Raw genomic sequence first — 24,064 nt, forward strand, 5'->3', positions numbered from 1 at the left:
AGGACGTTTGCCCTCGGTTTAAGATATTCAGTCTCCAGCATAGGGAGCTCTGACTCTAACCGACCTAAATATATTAGTCATTCATTGGGTTGGGTGAAGGCAGGACAGAGGAAGCCCACCGTTTAACAATCTGGACAGCTATAGGAGCAGACCCGCCACTCGCAACAGCTGACCCAGCAACGACTGCAGAGCCACCGGCAGCCTCGGAACTAGACACGCCCTGCCATCCCGCCACCTCTCTCGGTGACCAGAGCCGCAGCGAGGCACGCGGCCGACCGCACTGGGGCCCACCCCGCCTGACCGCAGGGCAAAACCAAGCAAGGAGGCGCTGCGCAGCCCGAGGTCTCAGAAAGGCCACGCAGTGGCGGCGGTGGCGCTGACTCAGCGAGGCCAAGCCGCCAGACTCGGGCAGCCGCAGCGGCCCCTCGCCCGGGCAGCGGGGCGCTAGGCCACCCCCGCACCGGCCCCACCCGGCCACGCCCGAGGCCGCGCGGCGTCACAGAGCGCATGCGTGCCGCGGGGGATGCCGGGAGCGCGCAGTGGCGGCAGCGGCGACGACGGCAGTAACAGCGGCGGCTCCAGCGGGGACGAGAACGGGGCGGTGACCGTGTGGGAGGTGGTCTCACTCTTGGGGAAGCTGCTGGGCACTGTCGCCGCGCTGAAGGTGGTTCTGTACCTGCTCCGGGTGTGCTTAGCGATGGCCTGGAAATCCGGCGGCGCCAGCCACTCGGAGCTAATCCACAACCTCCGCAGTAAGTGCCACCCCCGCCGGGTGTGGGGCAACCGGGGAAGGCCAGGCCTGGTCCGGGTCCCCTGGGGCCTCCCGGGACGTTCTGTCTACTCCCCGTGCCTGCTGGAGGGCTTCGGCGCACGGTTGCACCCACGGTCCAGAGCAGCGATCGCTGGCGATTGCCTCCCCCGGGACCTGTCACTCATCGGCGATGTGGACTGGAATCAGAGAAGGAGCCCGGGGCCGCTGCTCTTGGGGCGGGGGCAGGCATCTCCCCGCGGGCCTGGGGGACGGGGCTGGGGGCGCACAGGTAGCGAGGCTGTCACTCGAGTCCGTCGCCTCCCGGTTCAGGTCCAGCGGGCGAGGGGCGCGCCCTGGGGTGGAGGATGGGGGGAGTGGGATATTGGCTAGACCTCCGAGAGACAGGAGGTGGAGCAGGGAGGACTCCGCCGTCGACCCCCGCATCCTCACACCTACTCCTCCCGTCCTAACTCGATATAGCTGCAAGCTTTCTCGCCTATTCTGCACCCCCCCCCCATCCCCCGCCCTCCGTTTTTTCCCCTGGCGGGAGATGCCACCGTCTGATACTGGCGAGGGGAGAGAGAGGAAGATGAGAGTTGCTGTCACTGCGGATGCTGGGAGAAATTTCTGGGACGGCTGTCCATTGGAAAGCTTCGTAGGGAGCTGAGGGAGGAAGGAGGAAGGATGCTCTCCTTGAGAGACTTGTGTTTCAGGAGCTTTCAGAGGTCCTGGAGGTCCGGCCGGACCATTGTGTTCTGCGGCCCGTTTTCACTTTTATCAGGGCCATTGTATGCTTTAAAAGCTGTGCATGGAAGTTTTCTCTACACCGTTGCCTTTAGTTATTGTATTCCTTCCTCTGATGATAATTTTAGGGTGGGATGAGTGCTGTGTCACTTTCTTTTTTTAAATTGAACTATAGTGTCGCCGTCTGGTCGGGAGACCAGAACCGCAGTGTATAATACTCTCTCTCTGGTTAGAATTTATAGCGCTCTTCTTTGCCACTGACTTTGCAAATAATCACAGCCGTGCCACGTGGTATTTTTAATTGTTATAGGTTGTTTAGCTTTTCGCATGTCATGTTTTCGAATTCGATTTGTAACCTCCTTGAAGGCCGGGACTTTTTTTTTCTTTTTTAGTATCTTTGAATCCCCTCATCTTAATAATCATTACTTTTAAAAAAAATAAATGCCAATTAAGTATATATTATATGCTTGGATCTAGGCTAGGAATACTAAGATTAGTGAGAGAAATAAGTAACATTGGCCGACACATGGTTAGTTCTTAATGTTAGTCTTTTTTTTTTTTTAACATAATGTTCCAAAGTTGGAGATTGTGTCCTTAGTGTTTAGTAAAGAATGTTTGAGGAGGATACGGCACCCCACTCCAGTATTCTTGCCCTCCAGAGAATCCCATGGACAGAGGAGCCTGATGGGCTACAGTCCACGGGGGTCGCAGAGTCCGGACATGACTGAAGCAACTTAGCGCTATATATATATATATATACACACATACATATATATGAAGATAGATATATATGAAGATAGATAGATATATGTATACACATATATATATGTTCAAAAAATGTTTAGGTTTAAAAGCCCTGTCTAACATTGCCAGTATTCACTTTATGGAAGGATACTTGATTGGAAATGGAAATATATGTGCAGTATCAGTGTTAAGAGTGATTTAGGTTCTCATAGACCAGAAGTTCAATATGTTGTAAATATTTTAATAAAACTTCTTAAAATTATCTAGTGCCTACACACCTGAAACATTCTGTACTTGAATTCTGATTAAGTAATTTTCCACCAGCAGGTTATCTCGGTAAACACTTGGCTGTGGCAGAAATTTGTAATCAATTAGGCTCTTGAAGACTCTCCTTTTTGGGCCAAATTTGTAGTAAGCCAAAACTAGATCTTTTCCCAGTGGTTTTGTAATCATTTTAAGGTATTGCATTAAATGTATTCTTAGCTGAAATTTCTAAGGATGTTTTCCTATCAGAAAATTTAATGAGAAATATTTAACATATATGGATGTTGATACTTAGTTTTATACTAGTTCTATGATTAGTAAGAGGAAATAGTGTAGGCAGATTGTTTAGCCTTTTCATAACACTTTTGCAACTTTAGTTTCAACTTCTTGCTGAATTAATTTGAGCCAATAGATTTCATATTTATTTAATAGTTCACTAATAACACTAGTATTTGCTCACATAAAAATTTCAGTTGGCACACACTGAAAATTTCTCACTCTTTCCTGGTAATTGCACCACTGTGTATTCTTCCTTACGTAAAGGCTTCTATAATGCTGATACTGAAGTGAATATGGATTTGCAAATTGGAAGAGGAAGCAAATTACAGTTTTATTTTTTTTAATCAAATAAGGTTCATGATTGGTTTCATTTTAATATTTTATATTAATTTTATTGAAAATACCTACTGAGGTGTTTCTTCTACAAGACATGATAGAAGTATGATTTCACAGTTGATATTTATAGATTATTTTAGATTGTAATGATACATTCATAATATCTCATAGTTTATGTTTGTATTGATAACTGCTCTTAAGTGACTGCCAACCGTGGTCTAAAACTTTAGCATGCCTCAAAATCTGCTGGATCACCCGGAGAGCTCATTAAAACAAATTAAGACCGATTGCTGGGGCTCAAGAATTCACATTTCCGACAAGTTCCTAAGTAATATGCTGCTGCTGTTCTGGAGACCACACTTTGAAAATCACTGACGTAGAGAACTGAAAATTATAAGACTAAACCCTGCCAGTGTTTCAGTTGAATCATTTTTATACTTTCAAATACAATTTTAGGGAAAAAATCTGTAGCAGGCCTGCCCAGCAGAGCTGCCTGTGGTGTTGGTATCTGTGCCATTCAGTACTGTGGCCACTAGCTACATGGGGCGCTGAGCATTTGAAATGTGAGTACACCTGAAGAACTGGGTTCTGTGTTATTTAAATTAACTTTGATACCACATGTTGGACATCACAGGTCTTTAGAAATGGAAAATAGATATTTTATGGCTATCGACTGATAACGTGCTCATGAAATGTTAATTCAAAACAACTGAGAGCCTGTTTAATCCAGGGAATGTGACAATTAATGTTTACATTATGGTTTATTTTCTACTTTTATTGGGATAATTTTATGCCGTAGTGAAAGGAGAAGAAGGGGGCAGGAGTGGATGAGATTGAGAGGTTGTCTGCTAGAGCAGGGATGTCCAAACCAAAGTGTTTGTGAAAGGTTGACTCTGACTAGACTTCAAATACTGTATTGGTCACTTAAAACAATGCTAATAATTGTTCTTTTACGTATTTTGTTGTTGTTGTTGTTGTTAAAAAAATTCAGTCCACTACCCTAACACATCAGTTGTTTCTAACTATATTTCCCTTGCAACCTTGAGTGTGCCATTTGCATGTATAATGTATGTATAATCTGTGGAAACAGTCAACTGACATTTGACTATCGTCTATGTCCCATACACTGGAGATACAGCAATGAGAAGCAAACATCTTCTCTCTTGAAGCTTACTTTTTGTGGGAGCAGACAAAGAGAATATATGTCACATGATAAGTGGCAAAGTAGGGAAAGAGGATAGGGAGTATGGGGTGGTAGGTTTGCAGTTGTAGGGGAGAAGGCCTCACTAAGGTGTCATTTGAGTAAAGATTTGATGAAGAAGAAGAAATTCAAGCCATGCAGATAGAGCTGGGGGACAGGCATACTAGACAGAGAAAATAGAATGTGCTAGATTTGGACTTGGGGGGTAGGAGAAAGACTGATGTCAAGGATATGACACAAGGTTTTAGACCTGGGCAATGGGAACAATTTACCATTTTCTGAGTTGGAAATAATAAGTGAGTGAGCCGCAGGGATTTGGGGATGGGGTGTGCTAGGAAGTGTGGGAGAGTAGGAGTTTATTTGGGGAAATGTTTGGTTTCAGTTGCTTAATAAAACATTAAAGTGAAGACCCTTAATAGGCATTTAAATTTTCAAAAATTTTTAGCTTTTGTATCCTTCTTTATTTCTACAAATAAATTGAAATCATTTTCTTATTCTGTTTGGAGTGTCAGTTCTTACCCACTAACAGCATAACTGGTGGAAAAGAGAATATTAGTTTTATCATGTGCATTCATGGGCTAAGTGTAACAGCTAATAAAATGCTAGGTGACTCTTTTTTAGAAATTTGGGCCTCACTTAGAATCCAAAAAACACTTGTTTGTTTTAACTTAGGTCAGTCTTATGGTTACACCCTGGTAAGTAAATTTACAGTGTACTGACTAAAATTTAATAGAATAACTTTTGAGGAAGAATTTTAATATCAGTGTGTCTACTTAAATTTAACTAAAATTAAAAATTCAGTTCCTCAGTCATACCAACCACATTTCAAGAGCTCAGTGGCCATATGAGGTTAGGGGCTAGACTGAGCAGTGCAGATGTAGAACGTTTCTATCATCATAAGAAGTCCTTTGGAGCAGCACTAGCTCTAGATGATAGATTATATTACATTCTATTCAGTGTGATCTTAGTTCATTCTGTTGTGCTGTTCCACATATTTTTATTAGTATTGCACTTAGTTAAGACCAACACGCTTTAAGTGTAGCAGTGAAATACTGAAGATTTTCAGACAAGAGTGGTCAAGATGACAAGTGCACCAGCATCTTACATGATGGTTTGATGAAATGGAGGTGGTTTGATTTAGCAATGAGAAAGCTAAAGAGAGCAGTAGTGTTTATTTTAAAATTAATTTTTATTGGAGTAGCTTTACAATGTTTTGTTAATTTGCTGCTGGGCAACAAAGTGAATAGTTGTACATATATCCCCTCTTTTTTCAATTTCCTTCCCATTTAGGTCACCGTAGAGCATTGACTAAAGTTCCTTGTGCTATACAGTCGATTCTTGTTAGTTACCTGTTTTATATGTAGTAGTGTGTATATGTTAATCCCGATCTCATCCCCTGCTCCCTAGTAGTGTTTACATATTTGAAGGAAATCGTGTAGTGAAGGGTCAAACCAGGACAGATGGGAGGCAGATTTTTGACTCATTATAAGGAAGCACTCACAAAGCAATCCTAACAAAGATTTGGCTTTGAAAAACTTTTTTCTGTCACTGGATATGTTGAAGCAAAGAATTATCGACCATTTCATTGTAAGCGATATTGTGGAAGAGATTTGTCCTCGGCTTTCACTACATAGTAGACCTCTGAGGACCCTTCCAAATCCAAGATTCCACAATTTTAATCACTTCATGGTTTGCATGAAATCACATGTGGGGAGTGTATGTGTGTGTGTGTTATAGGAGAGAGCCAGAGAAGTTAACATTTGGTTACCTATATTTTAGAGTTTTGCATGACATTTTATTTTGTCAGAAATGTAAGGAGTCCAAGGAACATGCTCTTTTGAGAAGTAGCGTCAGAACAGATAACTGTGTATCTATTAAGAGTGATAATGGTTTAGAGAAAGATGTATTTTTAATAATCTCTGATATTTAGATGATATGCTTTATTATAACTTGGTATCACTTAAAATTTTTCTTTGATTATGGTTTATTATATAATTTAAAATTAATCCCTTTCAGACTTTCTGTACGGAGAATATCTCAGGTTCTACTTACCTCCTTTCAATGCCTAATCGTTCTAGGTGGGAAGTAAAAGGAAACCATTTTGTTGATTTCTTTCTGTTCTCCCTGGCATTTTGTTAGTGGGGAAGAAATAGAGAGTAGTTGATAAACAAATGCTCAAGTCATAAAACTAATACAATAATGTAATAGTTCTTTTTTTGAGATTTAACTCTGTAACAAGTTACAGAAACTTAGTTTCTGTATGACTTGAAATCCATCTGTAGCCTGTTTTCTTATCTGTGTTTTCAGTGCTTCATACCAGCACAGGATCTTTTTTTTTCCATGTCTGCCAGGATTGCTTCCAGTCTTTTGTTCTCCCAGATCAGAAGTCTTGTAATAGTTATTGATTCTTTCAGATTGTCCTGAGATTAACTCAGTAGTTATTACAGATGTCTTTCACGGCCAACCCTTTCACTGTATTTTCATTGATTGTACCCTAGCCTAGGCTCTTAGTTCTTACTTGGAGTGATATGCCTCCAACCGTCTGATTGGTCATCTCACTTTGAATTTCTGTCCCCTCAGGTTCATGCTACGCCTTGCACTGCTGTCTTAGTATACTGCTCTCTGTTTTGTCACTGTTCTGCCAAGATTTCTGTGGCTTACTGTACCAGTTGGAAATACCTCTTGCTTAGCTTTCAGGCCTTTTAGGGGTCTTCTACAACCTGTTCCCATGCTCCCACTCCAATCCTACTGTTCAGACTGATCTCATTTTACACATACAAAGTTTGTCTCCTGTAACAATCCAAGTATGAACAAGTAATTCAGAGTTAATATGATAGTTCTATGGTCTTGGAGATCTGGGCTCCTTTTTTCTCGTTGTGACTGCTAAAGTGTTTCCCTTGTCTACAAAGTTGAAGTTAATTTACCCCCATTATTTCCATATTCCAGCTGATGGGAAGAAAAGTGGGAAAAGGAGAAAACCCACATTCCTTTTAAGGGCATACATAATTTCTTCCTGTGTTCTCATTGGCAAGAACTTAATTGTAGGCTACATTTAACTACAGAGAGGCTAGATAATGCCCCCAATTCTACCACTGTGAAAGAAACAGAGACCCTGCCGCATCTTACATCTTGCTCACTGGAGCCTCTAGTGAACACTTCTAATTGCGCTTTTGGGTCTTCTGGTGATTGTCCTTATGTCTTTAAATAATATGCTTGAACTGCTATTTCTTCATCAGCTTTAGACATCATCTGCTGACTTCCTGCCAAGATGGATGAGTATTTACACCCTTTTAACTTACTCCCTTCCCCACATACAGTTATATTGTAATTTCTGCTTCCTCTTTTGTGGTTACCTTTGTAACTTTGAGTAATATACTTTAACCTCAATTTTTTGTTCTATAATTTATAAACTGACACTATACTTTAACCCTTCCACTTTGTAAAAAAGGGTGCTTATTTTTCAACTTACTGGTGGCTATTTTACATTGTCAAAGTTGATAACATTTCATTTGGTTCTAAGCAGTAAGTCATCTGCACTCTGTTAATTTTTAATTGTTGAAAATTAATAACCATCATCACAAACATTAATGATTGGGTCAGTACCTCTCTGAGCTATGTAGTACGCGATGAGTTTATTCTCTGCTCTTTATTTCTAATATCACAGACCCCTCTACTGTTGACGGGGAATAGTCAAATATTTTTCCTTTTTTTTTTTGCTGTACGGCTAGTGGGATCTTAGTTCCCTTACCAGAGATTGAAAGTGATGAAAGTGCTGAGTCCTAACCACTGAACTTCCAGGGAATTTATATTTTTCCTTGTTTTACACTTTTATCTGGAGAAGGCGATGGCACCCCACTCCAGTACTCTTGCCTGGAAAATCCCATGGACAGAGGAGCCTGGAGGGCTGCAGTCCATGGGGTCGCGAAGAGTCGGACGCGACTGAGCGACTTCCCTTTCACTTTTCACTTTCATGCATTGGAGAAGGAAATGGAACCCACTCCAGTGTTCTTGCCTGGAGAATCCCAGGGATGGGGGAGCCTGGTGGGCTGCCATCTATGGGGTCGCACAGAGTCGGACACGACTGAAGTGACTTAGCAACAACAACTACACTTTTATCAGTTTCTTGAAATCATGCCACAGTTTACAGTTCTTATATAAATTATGACTCTTATATAGGGTTTTTGTCCTTTTCTTGGAATTTATTTCCCTTTTCACCCTTCCCTATTCCTCAAGTTGAGAAGAGAAACAAATACCTTCTTAACATGGGTCTAATTTTTTCAAGTTTTTTTTTGTTTGTTTATAGCTTGGATTCTGTTGCGTTCTCCTTTCTGGATTCTGCTAACTTCTTATTTGGATCAACATTAACCATTGTTATAATTATTTAATTAGGGCCCTTGATCCTTAGGGTTCAGGAAAATTGAGCGTGAGTGGTTCTAAAGCTGTTCACTAATTCAGAAAACCTAGTAGTAACTGCATGTTTACCTATAATTAGGCTGTACAAATGAAGTGAAACAGTACTTTGCTGTTTGCTAGAAATATTGCAGGGCACTGGCAGTTGTATATGTCAGATTGTCAAAAATGGGAAAATGATTTAATAGCTTAGTAACCGTAGCTTGCTTAGGCATCTTTCAAAATATGGAATCCTGGGAAAAATCAAATAACCTTGTAGTGGAAATTTTGGAAATCACCTAATCATAGTCTAAGAAGTCTTTATCCTGAGCCTTATGCGTTCAGCTTCTTAATAAATGACTGGTGACATACTTTTAAAACCTGTTAGTTTTTTGGTGTGTGTGTGAATTCTATATCCCTCTATAGATTAAGAAACCTACCAAAGAAACTCAGGTGAGTTTGATAGATGTATGTTGTCTAGCTTAAGGAAAGTAATCTCTTTAATATACTTGATTTTTAGAATGTGCTGGCAGCAATGTGTTTGATTTTATATATCACAAATGTTCTTTTAGAGAAGAATGTGTGAATATAATGGTAACTGGAAGTGTTGAGTGAGGCTGCTTAACCTGAGAAAGATAAAAACGTGAAATGATCGTGATTTGTTTAAATGTGTAAAAAGTGTTGGTTGGATAGAAAATTCATTATATTCTGGGTGACTTTAGAGAGTAGCACTAAGGGTTTATGTAAGTGAGTTATAAAGAGGGAGATTTCCTCTTAATATTGGGAAGTATTTTGATAATAGGCTTCCCTTGTGGCTCAGCTGGTAAAGAATCTACCTGCAATGCTGGAGACCTAGGTTCGATCCCTGGGTTGGGAAGATCCCCTGGAGTAGGGAAAGGCTACCCACTCCAGTATTCTGGCCTGGAGAATTCCATGGACTGTATAGTCTATGGGGTTGCAGAGTTGGGTACAACTGAGCAACTTTCACAGTTCACACAATTCTGATAATTAATGTAGTTTAAATATGAAATGGCTGTTTCACATCGTGCAGCTCTTCAAGTAGAGATCATGGTACCAATTTATGAAGAAGTTAGACTTGATGACCCTTCTGACTTTGAGAGTCTGAATTCGTGTAAGTCACTAAGCTATTTGAATATGGTAGTAGTACAGTGAAGTCGTCAACAGGAATCTGACATCTCAGCTTCAATGGCCCTACCCCTCATTTGCTCTGTGATCTGGAACAACTTAGTCTTTCTGTGCTCAGTCTTATTATCTGTAAGATGGAGTAATAATGGTGCTTACTTATACGATTGTTAGAGATAATGTAAGATTGCTTCATAGTTCCTAAGTTCATATCTCAAAAGAGATAGAGTGTGTGATGTGCTTAGGGTTTTTTCTGGCATGTGGTAAATATTCAGTAAATGATACCTCTCTTATTACTCAGTTCAGTTGCTCAGTCGTGTCCGACTCTTTGCGACCCCATGAATCGCAGCACGCCAGGCCTCCCTGTCCATCACCAACTCCCAGAGTTCACTCAGACTCATGTCCATTGAGTCAGTGATGCCATCCAGCCATCTCATCCTCTGTCGTCCCCTTCTCCTCCTGCCCCCAATCCCTCCCAGCATCAGAGTCTTTTCCAATGAGTCAACTCTTCGCATGAAGTGGCCAAAGTATTGGAGTTTCAGCTTTAGCATCATTCCTTCCAAAGAAATCCCAGGGCTGATCTCCTTCAGAATGGACTGGTTGGATCTCCTTGCAGTCCAAGGGACTCTCAAGAGTCTTTTCCAACACCACAGTTCAAAACCATCAATTCTTAGGTGCTCAGCCTTCTTCACAGTCCAACTCTCACATCCATACATGACCACAGGAAAAACCATAGCCTTGACTAGACGGACCTTTGTTGGCAAAGTAATGTCTCTGCTTTTGAATATGCTATCTAGGTTGGACATAACTTTCCTTCCAAGGAGTAAGCGTCTTTTAATTTCATGGCTGCAGTCACCATCTGCAGTGATTTTGGAGCCCAAAAAAATAAAGTCTGACACTGTTTCTACTGTTTCCCCATCTATTTCCCATGAAGTGATGGGACCGGATGCCATGATCTTCATTTTCTGAATATTGAGCTTTAAGCCCACTTTTTCACTCTCCACTTTCACTTTCATCAAGAGGCTTTTGAGTTCCTCTTCACTTTCTGCCATAAGGGTGGTGTCATCTGCGTATCTGAGGTTATTGATATTTCTCCCGGCAATCTTGATTCCAGCTTGTGTTTCTTCCAGTCCAGCGTTTCTCATGATGTACTCTGCATAGAAGTTAAATAAGCAGGGTGACAATATACAGCCTTGGCGTACTCCTTTTCCTATTTGGAACCAGTCTGTTGTTCCATGTCCAGTTCTAACTGTTGCTTCCTGACCTGCATACACATTTCTCAAGAGGCAGGTCAGGTGGTCTGGTATTCCCATCTCTTTCAGAATTTTCCACAGTTTATTGTGATCCACACAGTCAAAGGCTTTGGCATAGTCAATAAAGCAGAAATAGATGTTTTTCTGGAACTCTCTTGCTTTTTCAATGATCCAGCACATGTTGGCAATTTGATCTCTGGTTCCTCTGCCTTTTCTAAAACGAGCTTGAGCATCAAGAAGTTCATGGTTCACATATTGCTGAAGCCTGGCTTGGAGAACTTTGAGCATTACTTTACTAGCGTGTGAGATGAGTGCAATTGTGTGGTAGTTTGAGCATTCTTTGGCATTGCCTTTCTTTGGGATTGGAATGCAAACTGACCTTCTCCAGTCCTGTGGCCACTGCTTTTAAAACTTTTTAAAAAATGCTATAACTGTTTTAGTAGCCTTTACAGGTAGCTTGCCTAAGCTTATTTATATAGAAACAGTACTTTCTATTTGGGTTAATGAATCCAAATTTGTAATATTTTTAGTTAGAAAATGATTTGTATCTGTACCAGTCTATGACTATTTAAGTGTTTCTCTAGTTGGTATGCCTTATTTGCTAGTTTTTAAAACATTCTTTTGTTTTTTGGACAGTGTGTATTTATACATTTTATAGTGTCCTTAAACCACCTTTTCTTATACTTAGTATTTCTTGTATTACTATTTCTTTGTAATACTGTCTGGTCAGTCAGTATTAAGTGGTATCCTTTGATTCCTCAAAACAGTCAATGATCTAATTCTGCTTTTTCCTTTTTTTCCTTTTCCCATTGTTTTTAGTTGCATTGTTTCTACTTTGTCAGAACATATAACATTTAAATATTATTATTCCACTGGTGTCTTTTTTAGAAATTTATTGCTGCCCTGGGTCTTCGTTGCTTTGTGAGGGCTTTTCCTAGTTGCAGTGAGTGGGCACTGCTGCTCGTTGCAGCGCTTGGGTTTCTCATTGCGGCAGCTTCTCTTTGTTTTTTTTAAAACAGCTTTTGGTCTTTTTTAAAAAAAAATGTTTATTTATATTTGGCTGTGCTGGGTCTTCGTTGCTGCGCAGGCTTTTCTCTAGTTGCAGTGCACAGGCTTCTCGTTGCAGTGGCTTCCCTTGTGGAGTATGGACTCTACAGCGTGCGGGCTTCAGCCATTGAGGCACACGGACTCAGGAGTTGCAGCTCCTGGGCTCTAGAGCCACGGGCTCAGCAGTTGTGGCCCGTGAGCTTAGTCACTCTGTGGCGTGTGGACTCTTTCTGGAACAGGGATCAAACCCATGTCCCCTGCATTGGCAGGTGCACTCCCATCCCCTCTGCCACCAGGGAGGTCCTCCACTAGTGTCTTTACCCTTTTAGTCTTTTTTTTTTTTAAAGCTAAAACCAGTTTTTATTCAGTAACAATTGCAATCAATACAGTAAGTGAGTGCAGATTTATAGTCTAGGAGCAGGGTGGGGATCAGTGGGTGGAAAATTACATCAAGAGTACTGGGTGTTCTGGCTAAACCAATTTGACAGGATCCTTGTGGAGGCAGGCCAATCCACCCAATATTAACCTTTGCTCTACAATTGGACATGTGTCCTTTTCTGAGGTATCCCTGGTGATTGCTTCATTAGATGAAGCACATCTTCTAGAAGATTTCTTAGGAAGGACATGTGTGTTTAGCATTCCCTGAGTTCTTGCACATTTAAGACATTTTTCCTATAACCTTGATAATTTGAAGAACAGTTTTGGCCATAATTTTAAAAAGTCAGCTTTTTTGAGGTATAATTTATGGAAAAATTCACCAATTTTAAGACCACGATTTGAAAATTTTGACAAATACAGTTGTATAACCACCACCCTAATGATATAAAACAGGAGTGAGCAAACTACAACCCACGGGCCAAATCTGGCCTGCGGCCTGTTTTTAGAAATAAAGTTTTATTTGAGTACAACCACACCCATTCGTTTATGTCTGCTGTAAAGCTGTTCTTGCACTTTAGTGGCAGAGTCAAGTAGTTGAAGCAGAGACTATATGGCCTTCAAAGCCTAAAATATTTACTGTTTCGATCTTAACAGAAGTTTGCTGTTCTCTGATACAGACCATTTCTTTCACCTACAAAATTTTCTCATGCCCTTTTGCAGTTAATCTCCTCCTTTCACCCCCCAACCCCTAGCAACTCCAGATCAGTTCAGCCTCTATGGTTTTGACTTTTTTGGAATTCAGTGTATTAATAGATGAATCACATAGGGTAAAATCTCCTTGCCTGACTTCTTTCAGTCAAGTTAGTGCTCTTGAGATTTGTTCATGTTGTTGGGTACATTTACAGTTTCCTCCTTTTTAGTTATTAACTTGCACTTCCTTTCCTTGAATTTCTTGAAAATGCTGCTGCTTCATTCTTGCTTTGCTTTGAATATTGCTCTCAAGAAAGCTAATGGTTGTCTGTCTTTTTTTTTTTTTTTTTAACTCTTACTAGGTAATTTGATTTTTTTTTGCCTTGAGAGTTGAATTTTTTTTTCTTGTTTTAAAGTCTGATAGTATTTTCTTTTCTTCTCTCTCTCTCTCTCTCTTTTTTTTTTTTTTGGTTGTGCCACATGGCTTGTGGGATCTTAGTTCTCGGACCAGGGGTTGAACCCAGATGCCCTGCAGTGGAAACACTTGAGTCCTAACCACTTGGCTGCCAGGGAATTCCCTGATAATTGTGTTAGTAGATGTCTTGGATGTTGATGTTTCTGGTAATATTTACTTTCTGTTAAGTTTTCTTAGAATATAGTATTGGTATGTTTAATCAGCCGAAATATTTTGTTTGCATGTTGTCTTTTTTCTACAGTAGCTTTGACTGGAGTTAGTTTTCCTTTTTCCTTTTTTAGGCATTTTATGCACACAGTTCAAGAGCACTTGCAGTTTCTTTAATGGATAATGATATTGGTAATAGTGGTGAGAAGGGGGAGGAGTTGGTGTATCTTGCTGCTTTTCTGTTTCTGTAGGATCCTTCACATTCTTCCTTCTTTCCCTTCATTGCTGTATCACGACGTGTCATCCTTTCCCTGCCTATATATGGTTCTCTCTCAGAAGCAGTGCTTCTTATGGTTGCCACTTCTGGCCCCACTATACTTTAAAAATAATTCTCTTAATTTAGATGACATTGGTGATTTTTAGTATATTTACAGGTATGTGCAACCATTACCATGGTCAATTTAATATTTTCATCTCAAAAAGATACCCTGTTTTGCCCTCCTATTCTCCTAACCATAAGCAACCACTAGTCTACTTACTTTCTCTATAGATTTGCCTGTTGTGGACATTTCATTAAATAGAATCATACAGTATGCCATCTTTGTGCCTGAGTTCTTTCACTTCTGTAATGTTTTCAAGTATCATTTATGTCATATGGTCTTGCCTTCCTTTTTGAAAAACGTATTTCTCTTGATCCCTATAACAGTGTATCCACTTGATTTTCTTCTGCCTCTGTGGCTGCTCCTCATCATAATCTTTGAAGGCTCCAGTCCCTTTGCATTTCTCTTAAATGGACACTGTTGTTTTTCTTCTTTGTGTACTTTCTCCCCTGGCCACTTTCCTTCACTTCCATTGATTCAGTTGCCATCTGTACAACTAGTCATTTATATCTCTAATCTAGATTTTTCTCCAGATCTGTTTGTCCAACTGGCTGCTATGTATCTCCATGGCTATGGTCCATAGCTCCTCCTAAATACATAGCTTCTCCTTTTTCTCCTTGGCTATGATGCTTCTCTAGGATTTCTCAGACCAGTATATGACACCAGCATCTCAAACATTATCCCCCTCCCACCTCCAAATCTAGTCAGTCAAGTATACATTACCTACTAAATATAACTCAAATCCTTCTTTTCTTCGTCCTTACTTTCATTATTAAAGACCAGATTGTGATTACCTGAGCCATCATGAAAATTTTGCTCTCTTCCAGTCTAGTCTCTACAGTGTAGCCGGAGTAATTATGTTAAACAACTACATCTGATCTTGCCACTCCCAACTTAAAGTATTGCCTCATTCATTTTAGAAAATGGAATCATCAAGACAGATAAAGTGTTTGAAGTAATGTTGGCCACAGACCGCTCCCACTATGCAAAATGTAACCCTTATATGGATTCTCCACAATCAATAGGTAAGTTTTGGATTTTTGAAAATGTCACAAATTTTACTCATTTGCTCTCTAATCTTTGTAAGTAAAAATAGACAGACCATTTTCCATTTATTACCTTGCTGATCCATTATAATAAAGCGTTGTTTATGAAGTGTCTTTTCTATTTTCTTAAAGGAGATACGTAAGAATTTTGTGAACAATTTCTTAAAGCGTCCTTTAGATGAAAACTTACAGTTTCTATTTTCTTGAAGGATATATGTAAAAATTCTATAAACATTTCCTTAAAGTGCACTTTAGATGAAAGCTTAGAATTTAAGCTGCATGCTGAATTCTCTTAGGGTCTCTAATGTTGACAAAGGTTGGTTTTTGCAGTAGCAGAAAATTCTAAAATTGGTATTGAAGAAAATGTGTAGCTAAGTTATTACTGACTTCTCTGCTTCACTTGCCCTGAGTTTTCTGGTTTGTGCTTGTTTTTAGAAAGTGCCATATTTAACTCCTTCTCCTGAAGCAGGCTTTGCTGAACTGCTGAGCCTTGGCAGTGGGCGCCTTTGAGGCTTAGGAGTGCCTCAGGATTCTGTCGGCCAGCTGCCATGCTGCCTTCTTTTGGAAATACTTTAACGGTCAGCAGAGAAGATCCTGGGGAGCTTCTGAACCCCGAAGGCACCTGCTACCACCGCTCAGTGAAAACTGCTTCCGATGCAGAAGCAGGTAAACAAGTCTCGAGAAAGCAATACTGGAAAAAACCTAAAAGCTAAAAACTAAAAAAAGACTGTTTTAATTAACATTAGGTGATAGTGTAAAGAGTAAATAGAAGTACTTTATTAGTCTCTTAAGTTCCTCTGGTTGCTCGTGCCAGTTTTTTTTTTTAAGGTGCCAAAAATATGATGTAAGTTAATTTGCAATGATTTTGCATATTTTATGATATATGGAAGCTTATTTTCTTTTTATGAATCTGAAGGGAAAAACATCATAAATGTATCAAGTTAATGAAATTCTTCCCTAACTAACTATATGGGGGAAGAAATTTTTAGAAATAGTGGGACCGTTGTACTGAGCACAAATAGCCTTTGGCATGAGTATATTTTCTAATTTTAACTGTGCATGACAGTACTCTCAAGTACAAAATGTTTTTATTTCTTGAGATCATAAACGTGAAAATAATTATTATGAAAAATAATGTATGGATGCTAGAAAATGAATTACGTGGAGCATTTCATGTGTTTTTGCAGCTGAATGTATCAGTAGTTCTCTTCTTCTTTTGCAGGGTTCCAAGCAACAATCAGTGCTCCACACATGGTAAGTTAACGTTGGTCATTTGGGTGCAAATGGATCACGTTTTTCCTCTTAAGAGTGCTTTCTTCAGTAAAAAATGGTTATAAGAACATTTTAAACTTCTAATCATAATCAGTTTTATTATTTTATTTGTAACGAATTAATTATTCTTATTCTTAATACAAGATGTGGAGAAGGAACTCTTTCTGGTAAAAACTTTCGTTAAAGTTTTTGGTGGTTGTCATTGGTATCTAATCATGTAAAAAGTAGATATAAAAAGTAGTTATTTATTTAGCGATGAGTTAATTAAGGGAAAGAATATTTTAAAAATATAATGACCATGGACTTCCTTGGTGGCTCAGTGGTAAAGAACCTGCCTGCAAATGTAAGAGACATGGATTCAACCCCTGAGTTGGAAACATCCCCTGGAGAAGGAAATGAAAACCAACTCTAGTATTCTTGCCAGGGAATTCCCGTGGACAGAGGCAGGCTACAGGCCATGGAGTCGCAAAAGAGTTGAACAAGGCTTAGCAACTAAACAACAAATGGCATTTCTATGCTTAACATTTTGAGGAACTGCCAAACTGTCTTCCAAAGCGGCTACATCATTTATAGTCCCACCAACAACCTATGACGGTTCTAATTTCAGCACTTCTTTTCACACTTGTTATTGTATGTTTTATTTTATCCATCCTAGTAGCTATGGAGTGGTATCTCATTGTGGTTTTAATTTGCATTTCCCTAATGATGATGAGATTTCAAATTTCAGGATATTTCAAATCCTGAAAGATGATGCTGTGAAAGTGCTGCACTCAATATGCCAGCAAATTTGGAAAACTCAGCAGTGGCCACAGGACTGGAAAAGGTCAGTTTTCATTCCAATCCCAAAGAAAGGCAATGCCCAAGAATGCTCAAACTACCGCACAGTTGCACTCATCTCACATGCTAGTAAAGTAATGCTCAAAATTCTCCAAGCCAGGCTTCAGCAATACGTGAACTGTGAGCTTCCTGATGTTTAAGCTGGCTTTAGAAAAGGCAGAGGAACCAGAGATCAAATTGCCAACATGTGCTGGATCATTGCAAAAGCAAGAGAGTTCCAGAAAAACATCTATTTCTGCTTTATTGACTATGCCAAAGCCTTTGACTGTGTGGATCACAATAAACTGTGGAAAATTCTGAAAGAGATGGGAATACCAGACCACCTGACCTGCCTCTTGAGAAATCCGTATGTAGGTCAGGAAGCAACAGTTAGAACTGGACATGGAACAACAGACTGGTATATTGTCACCCTGCTTATTTAACTTCTATGCAGAGTACATCATGAGAAACGCTGGACTGGAAGAAGCACAAGCTGGAATCAAGATTGCCGGGAGAAATATCAATAACCTCAGATATGTAGATGACACCACTCTTATGGCAGAAAGTGAAGAGGAACTCAAAAGCCTCTTGATGAAAGTGAAAGTGGAGAGTGAAAAAGTGGGCTTAAAGCTCAGCATTCAGAAAACAAAAATGGCATCCGGTCCCATCACTTCATGGGAAATAGATGTGGAAACAGTGGAAACAGTGTCAGACTATATTATTTTGGGCTCCAAAATCACTGCAGATGGTGACTGCAGCCATGAAATTAAAAGATGCTTACTCCTTGGAAGGAAAGTTATGACCAACCTAGATAGCATATTCAAAAGCAGAGACATTACTTTGCCAACAAAGGTCCATCTAGTCAAGGCTATGGTTTTTCCAGTGGTCATGTATGGATGTGAGAGTTGGACTGTAAAGAAGCCTGAGCACCAAAGAATTGATGCTTTTGAACTGTGGTGTTGGAGAAGACTCTTGAGAGTCCCTTGGACTGCAAGGAGATCCAACCAGTCCATTCTGAAGGAGATCAGCCCTGGGATTTCTTTGGAAGGAATGATGCTAAAGCTGAAACTCCAGTACTTTGGCCACCTGATGCGAAGAGTTGACTCATTGGAAAAGACTCCGATGCTGGAAGGATTGGGGGCAGGAGGAGAAGGGGACGACAGAGGATGAGATGGCTGGATGGCATCACTGACTCAATGGACATGAGTCTGAGTGAACTCCGGGAGATGGTGATGGACAGGGAGGCCTAGTGTGCTTCGATTCATGGGGTCGCAGAGTCGGACACGACTGAGCTACTGAACTGAACTGAACTGAATGATGATGAGCATCTTTTCATGTGCTTATACACTGTTTCTACATCTGCATTTGATGAACCTCAAAGTCATAGGTTTGAAAGTAACTACATTTTCCAAAGTCTTAATATTTTCCAAAGTCTTAATTACAGAAAAATATGAAATGATGTCCTGGTAGCAATGAGCATATTTAGTATCCAGACACTGAATCCCAAATACCACTAAAAGAAATACTAGAGCTTCATGGAGAAGTGACTAAATTTCAGAAAGTGAAGAAGTACTTAAAGTCTACTGGGGTATTATCAGGAGGACATGGGAGCAGATTTAAAGAGACTCCCAGAAACCAAATTGGAGACAATTTGAGAATCAAAAAATGGTAGATAATGAAGATAATGGATAGTAACACAGTGAATTCAGAAAAAAAAAACAGGATGGAAAAGATGAAAAACAGAAGAATGTCAATTAATAAATGTGGAAAGAATAATAGAATTTTAAAAATCAGTTCTTTGTAATTATCAATGTAATTGTTGAATTAGGCAAAGATCACCAATTAATCTAAACCATTAAGAGGAAAGTTGTTGGGGAACAAAAAACATCCTTGTAGTCTCAAATTATTATTTGACATATTAATTACAAAGAGATAGCTATGCCCTGAAAAATAGAGTGATCTAGCCATTACTACATTTACTAAGTTGTTCAGCTAAGCAAGTCCAGTGGTGAGATGGCTCAATGTTCTGTGCATCCTGATGTGATGCAGTGGGAGGTGCCCTGCAAGCTCTGTGTGGTGTTCTTGCTAAAGTTCTTTGATTTAAATCTAATCATGTGGAAATTGACACATCTAGAATGTGTGGGTAGTATGTCGGACAGTTGGGCAGGGCTTTTAAAAGAAGTCAGTGCTCTGATAGACCAAGAAAAGTGGTGGATGGAACAGAAGAATGGGGCAGAATATTCTGGAATTGGCATTTGCAAAGCATGAACTTCGAATGGATTGGAGGGAACAGCTGTAAAGGAGATATGGGGGACAACTGAGGAAACCAGTGTGATGTGTATGTTGATACTTTGTTGTTGTTCAGTTGCTAAGTCGTCTCCCACTTTTTAAACCCATGGGCTGCAGGCTTCCCTTGAGTGTTGATACTAAACAGATGATTTTCTTGAGTGTGGTAAAGGAGATGTGGTTGCAAAGAAAAATGTCCCAGTTTGCTTTTTTTGGCAGGTACATGCAAACGTATTTAGAAGTGTAGTATTATGATGTCCACAGCATATTTTCAGATGGTTTGATAAAATAGTTTGGCCCAATAGAAACAGTTGATGACTATATGAGGAGAAAAGGGTGTTATGTGCATTTCCTGTGGGTTTAAAATTTTTCTGTGGGCTTGAAATTTTTCATAATTATTAAAAATGAGTTTTTTAAAAAACTTAAATTTTAGATTTAGAGATGAGCATGGATTATCCAAAAGAATATTAGCTATAGTGATAAAAGCATGAAAAAAGCTGGTAATTGCGATCGAAGACCTTGACATTTTAAATCTGAATAGGATTTTAATCAGAGAAGGCAAAGGCCCCCACTCCAGTACTCTTGCCTGGAAAATCCCATGGACAGAGGAGCCTGGTAGGCTGCAGTCCATGGGGTTGTGAAGAGTCGGACACGACTGAGTGACTTCACTTTCACTTTTCACTTTCATGCATTGGAGAAGGAAATGGCAACCCACTCCAGTGTTCTTGCCTGGAGAATCCCAGGGATGCGGGAGCCTGGTGGGCTGCTGTCCATGGGGTCGCACAGAGTCGGACACGACTGAAGCAACTTAGCAGCAGCAGCAGCAGGATTTTAATAATAGCTTAGCATACTCTCTTTTAAAAAAACAAATTTTATGCAAACCTAGTACTGAAAAAAAATTTCTGAGTTTCTTTTGGTGTTAAGTTGGGATAGTACTGCCTATAAATTAGGGATTGGCACCTTCAATCCTTCCTAGTCCTTTCATTTTTGGACTCAGGGAAGTCCAGCTGTTACAGGAGTTATTTTGTTTCTTTGATTATTTCAGCCAAATATGACACTTGTTATCTTATTAATGGGTTTATTAAACTTGCAGGGGATACTGATTGTTTCAAAATATCTGATAAAAGTTACAGACATCCTGAAGAAAGTTCACAAACTTTCTCTTAATTAGAGATTCCATTCTTCCTGCTAAGCCTCTTATCTAAAAACAATAGCTTTGACTAAATAAAATGTTTCTAGTAGTTTCTTCAGTAAAAGTTATACCAGTGTGTCTCATAGAAACCTCATTAATTAACACTTCCTTGTTCCACTGGTTGATGTACATAATGGTAATTCAAAGATAGTATCCCACTCTATCTTTTTGAAACATCAAAGAAAGATAAGGTTAGTGAGATTTTTGAAATTTTTGAAAGTCTCAAAACTTACAGAGTTGCAAGTATATTATCAAGAACCTTTCTTTCTTTACTCCATTTGAACATATGTTGCTGAAATGATGCTCCATCACTCTTGAATACTTCAGGATGTAGTATATTTCCTATAAAGGACATTCTCCTATACAACTACAATATAGCTAGCCATCAAAACCAGGACATGAACATTGACACGTTAACTCCCATTTAATCTTCAAACTCCCTGTAAGTTTTTCCAATTGTCCTTATGATATCCTTTATAGCAATACTTTGAACATTTAATCCAGGACTCTTTCATAGTGGTTTTCACTCATTAGGCAAGAAGCTCTTTGCAAAAGAATCTATATGAAAAATGGAAAAAATCAGTTTACTATAACTCTTTTCCCAAACACAGTAGCCACAGGTCTACATTTGCGTGTTGCTCCTAAATAGGTTTTGCAGAACCTTAATTACTTTCTGGAACACGGTTTCAAAATCCTCAAATTGTATGAGGCTGCATCTACTAATAGCCTTTTCCACTTTTTGTGTTAATTGTGGGAAAAGATAGCCTCAATGTCTTTTAAAGAATTTTTAATATGGAAAATTTCCAACACCACACATGCAAATAGGATAATATAATGAACCCTCATGTAGCCAGTCACCCAACTCCATTAATTACCAACAATGTGCTAATCTTGTTTTATATAGTTATTTCTCTTTTACTGAAATATTTTAAAGCTGTCTCAAACATAATATCATTTTACCCGTAAATCGTATAAATCGGAAGGATTAAAAGCACAACTACAATACCATATCATGCCTAACAATGTTCTTTAGTATTATCTTATACCTAGTCCATGTTCAAACTTTACCAGCTGTTTCAAAAAATTCTTTTATAGTTGATTTGCTTAAATCAGGATCCAAACAAGAGGCTTATGTTACACCTTTTTAATCTTTTAAAGTCTCTTTTCATTTTAATAGTCTCCCTTTTGAAAATGCCATTTATTTATTGACAAAATTTGTTCATTTATCCTATAGAAGTTCCCATATTCATTAAATGATTCTTAGCCATATTTAACTTTTTCCTTTTTTTTCTTTTCAAGAAAATTTCCTAATGGTTCTTCTGTTCATCACATTAGGAGGTACATAAATGTTTGTACCACCCACTTTTAGTGATTGGAGTAAATAATATTTTCAAAGTTTTTTTTTTTTATTAAATTGCAGAAACCCAAAAGTGGCTCAGACAGTAAAGAGTCTGCCTGTAGTGTGGGAGACCCGGATTCGATCCCAGGGTCGGGAAGATCTCCTGGAGAAGGAAATGGCAACCCACTCCAGTATCCTTGCATGGAAAATTCCATGAATAGAGTAGCCTACAGTCCATGGGGTTGCAAAGAGTTGGACACGACTGAGCGACTTCACTTTCACTTTTGCACAGTGCACACATCTTAAGTGTACAGCTTGATGAATGTTTACGTGTCTACATATGTGTAACCACTACCAGGTCATTTCCTGCACTCCAGAAGGCTCCCTCAGTCAGAAAGGCTTCTTTTCCTAGTCAACCTCCATCCTCTAGGTAATCAGTATTCTGGCTTTTATCAGCTAAGTTAGGGAGTTTCTATTCTGTCCTCCATTTTGAATGGTACCTATATCTGATGATTAAAAAAAATTTTTTTTTTAATTTTGACATAATTTCAGACTTACAGAAATATTCTAAGAATAGTACAAATAATTCCCAGATAAAGTGTTAGCATTGTACTACATTTGATTTATCATTTATTCTCTCTCTCCTTCTCTCTCCCTCCCCCTATTTATATGGGGGGAGGAAGATATATATGTATATGAAATATATATATTTTTTTATGAACTCTGTAGGCGTAATTTGCAAACAGAATGCTCTTTATCTTTAAAAATAGAACGTTCACCTAAATAACCATACTACAGTTGTCAAAATCAGGAAATTAACATTGATACAACACTGTTAGCTAATTTACAGACCTCATTTAGATGTTATCAGTTGTTCTAATAATGTCTTTTAAAGAAAAAGAAGGTTGCAGATCAGGAGTTTCATTCAATTGCCATGTCTTTTTAATCTGGAATAGCGCCTTAGTTTTTTTCTTTTATAGTATTGAAAATGTTTATGAATACAGGCCAGTTATTTTATAGATTGCCTCTCAATTTAGGTTGGTCTGATTTTTCTTCCTGGTTAGATATGTTATACATTTTTGCCTGAAATATTGCAGATGTTATGTAATGTCAGAGTGTCCCATTTTTGGTGATACTAACATTAATCATCTGATTGAGGTAGTGTCAGTCAAGGTTCTCCACTAAGAAACTTCTAACTCCATTGTAAAGTTATTATTTTTCCCTTTTGTAATTAATGTGTCTTGGGCAAACACTTTGAGAGTATTTGCTCATCAAGTGATAATATACTAGTTTCAGCATCCATTTGTGATTTTTGACTTAATCAGTTATTACTGAACTGGTTGCCAAATGGCAGTTTTCTAAGTTCAATATTTCATCTATATTTGGAACATTTGGGAACAGTTTCTCCCTATCCTCCGTTTATATATGTGTAAAGGGATATATTTACTTACTGTCACTATGGATTCATGGATGTGTATTTTTATCAACCAAGATCTTATAGTGAATGTGCTTATTGCTACTAGATCAATGATTTTTAGTAGTGAACATACCAGGCATTTAAAGACAGCTTTTGAGATACCATTTATTAATTCTAACCTCATATTTTGGAAAAGTACTAAAATGTAAGTTCATAAAGAGGATGGAATAGAGAAGTCTTTATTTCTTGGTTTGATCCAAACCTTAACCAATGACTTTATTTGATATGTAATTTATACTGTAAACATAAACATACGTATCCTTTGGCCCCCTTACTTCTACCTCTAGCTATTTATCCCATAGATATACTTTACAAGATTATTAAAAAGATTATTATCTTATGGCATATTAATACCTTTTAAGAATATTTATCTATTTGTTATGGAAGATTGAAGCTAACTTAAGTGTCTCTCATT

At 39.0% G+C, this 24,064-nt stretch overlaps 1 protein-coding gene across 4 annotated transcripts in view; it reads left to right on the top strand.

Moving 5' to 3' along the window:
• Nucleotides 1-516: 516 nt before the first annotated feature.
• PCMT1 (protein-L-isoaspartate (D-aspartate) O-methyltransferase) overlaps nt 517-24,064 on the top strand; it is a 42,885-nt gene continuing 19,337 nt past the window's right edge. For 3 of the 4 annotated variants that reach the window (XM_005211039.3, XM_005211040.3, XM_010808674.3), the window contains exons 1-3: nt 517-752; nt 15,142-15,246; nt 16,490-16,521. In XM_005211039.3, coding sequence (XP_005211096.1) covers nt 524-752; nt 15,142-15,246; nt 16,490-16,521 — 366 coding nt within the window. In that variant the 5' untranslated portion in view covers nt 517-523. 4 annotated transcript variants of the gene reach the window in all.

The sequence above is a fragment of the Bos taurus genome, chromosome 9, assembly GCF_002263795.3.
Source record: "Bos taurus isolate L1 Dominette 01449 registration number 42190680 breed Hereford chromosome 9, ARS-UCD2.0, whole genome shotgun sequence".
NCBI lineage: Eukaryota > Metazoa > Chordata > Mammalia > Artiodactyla > Bovidae > Bos > Bos taurus.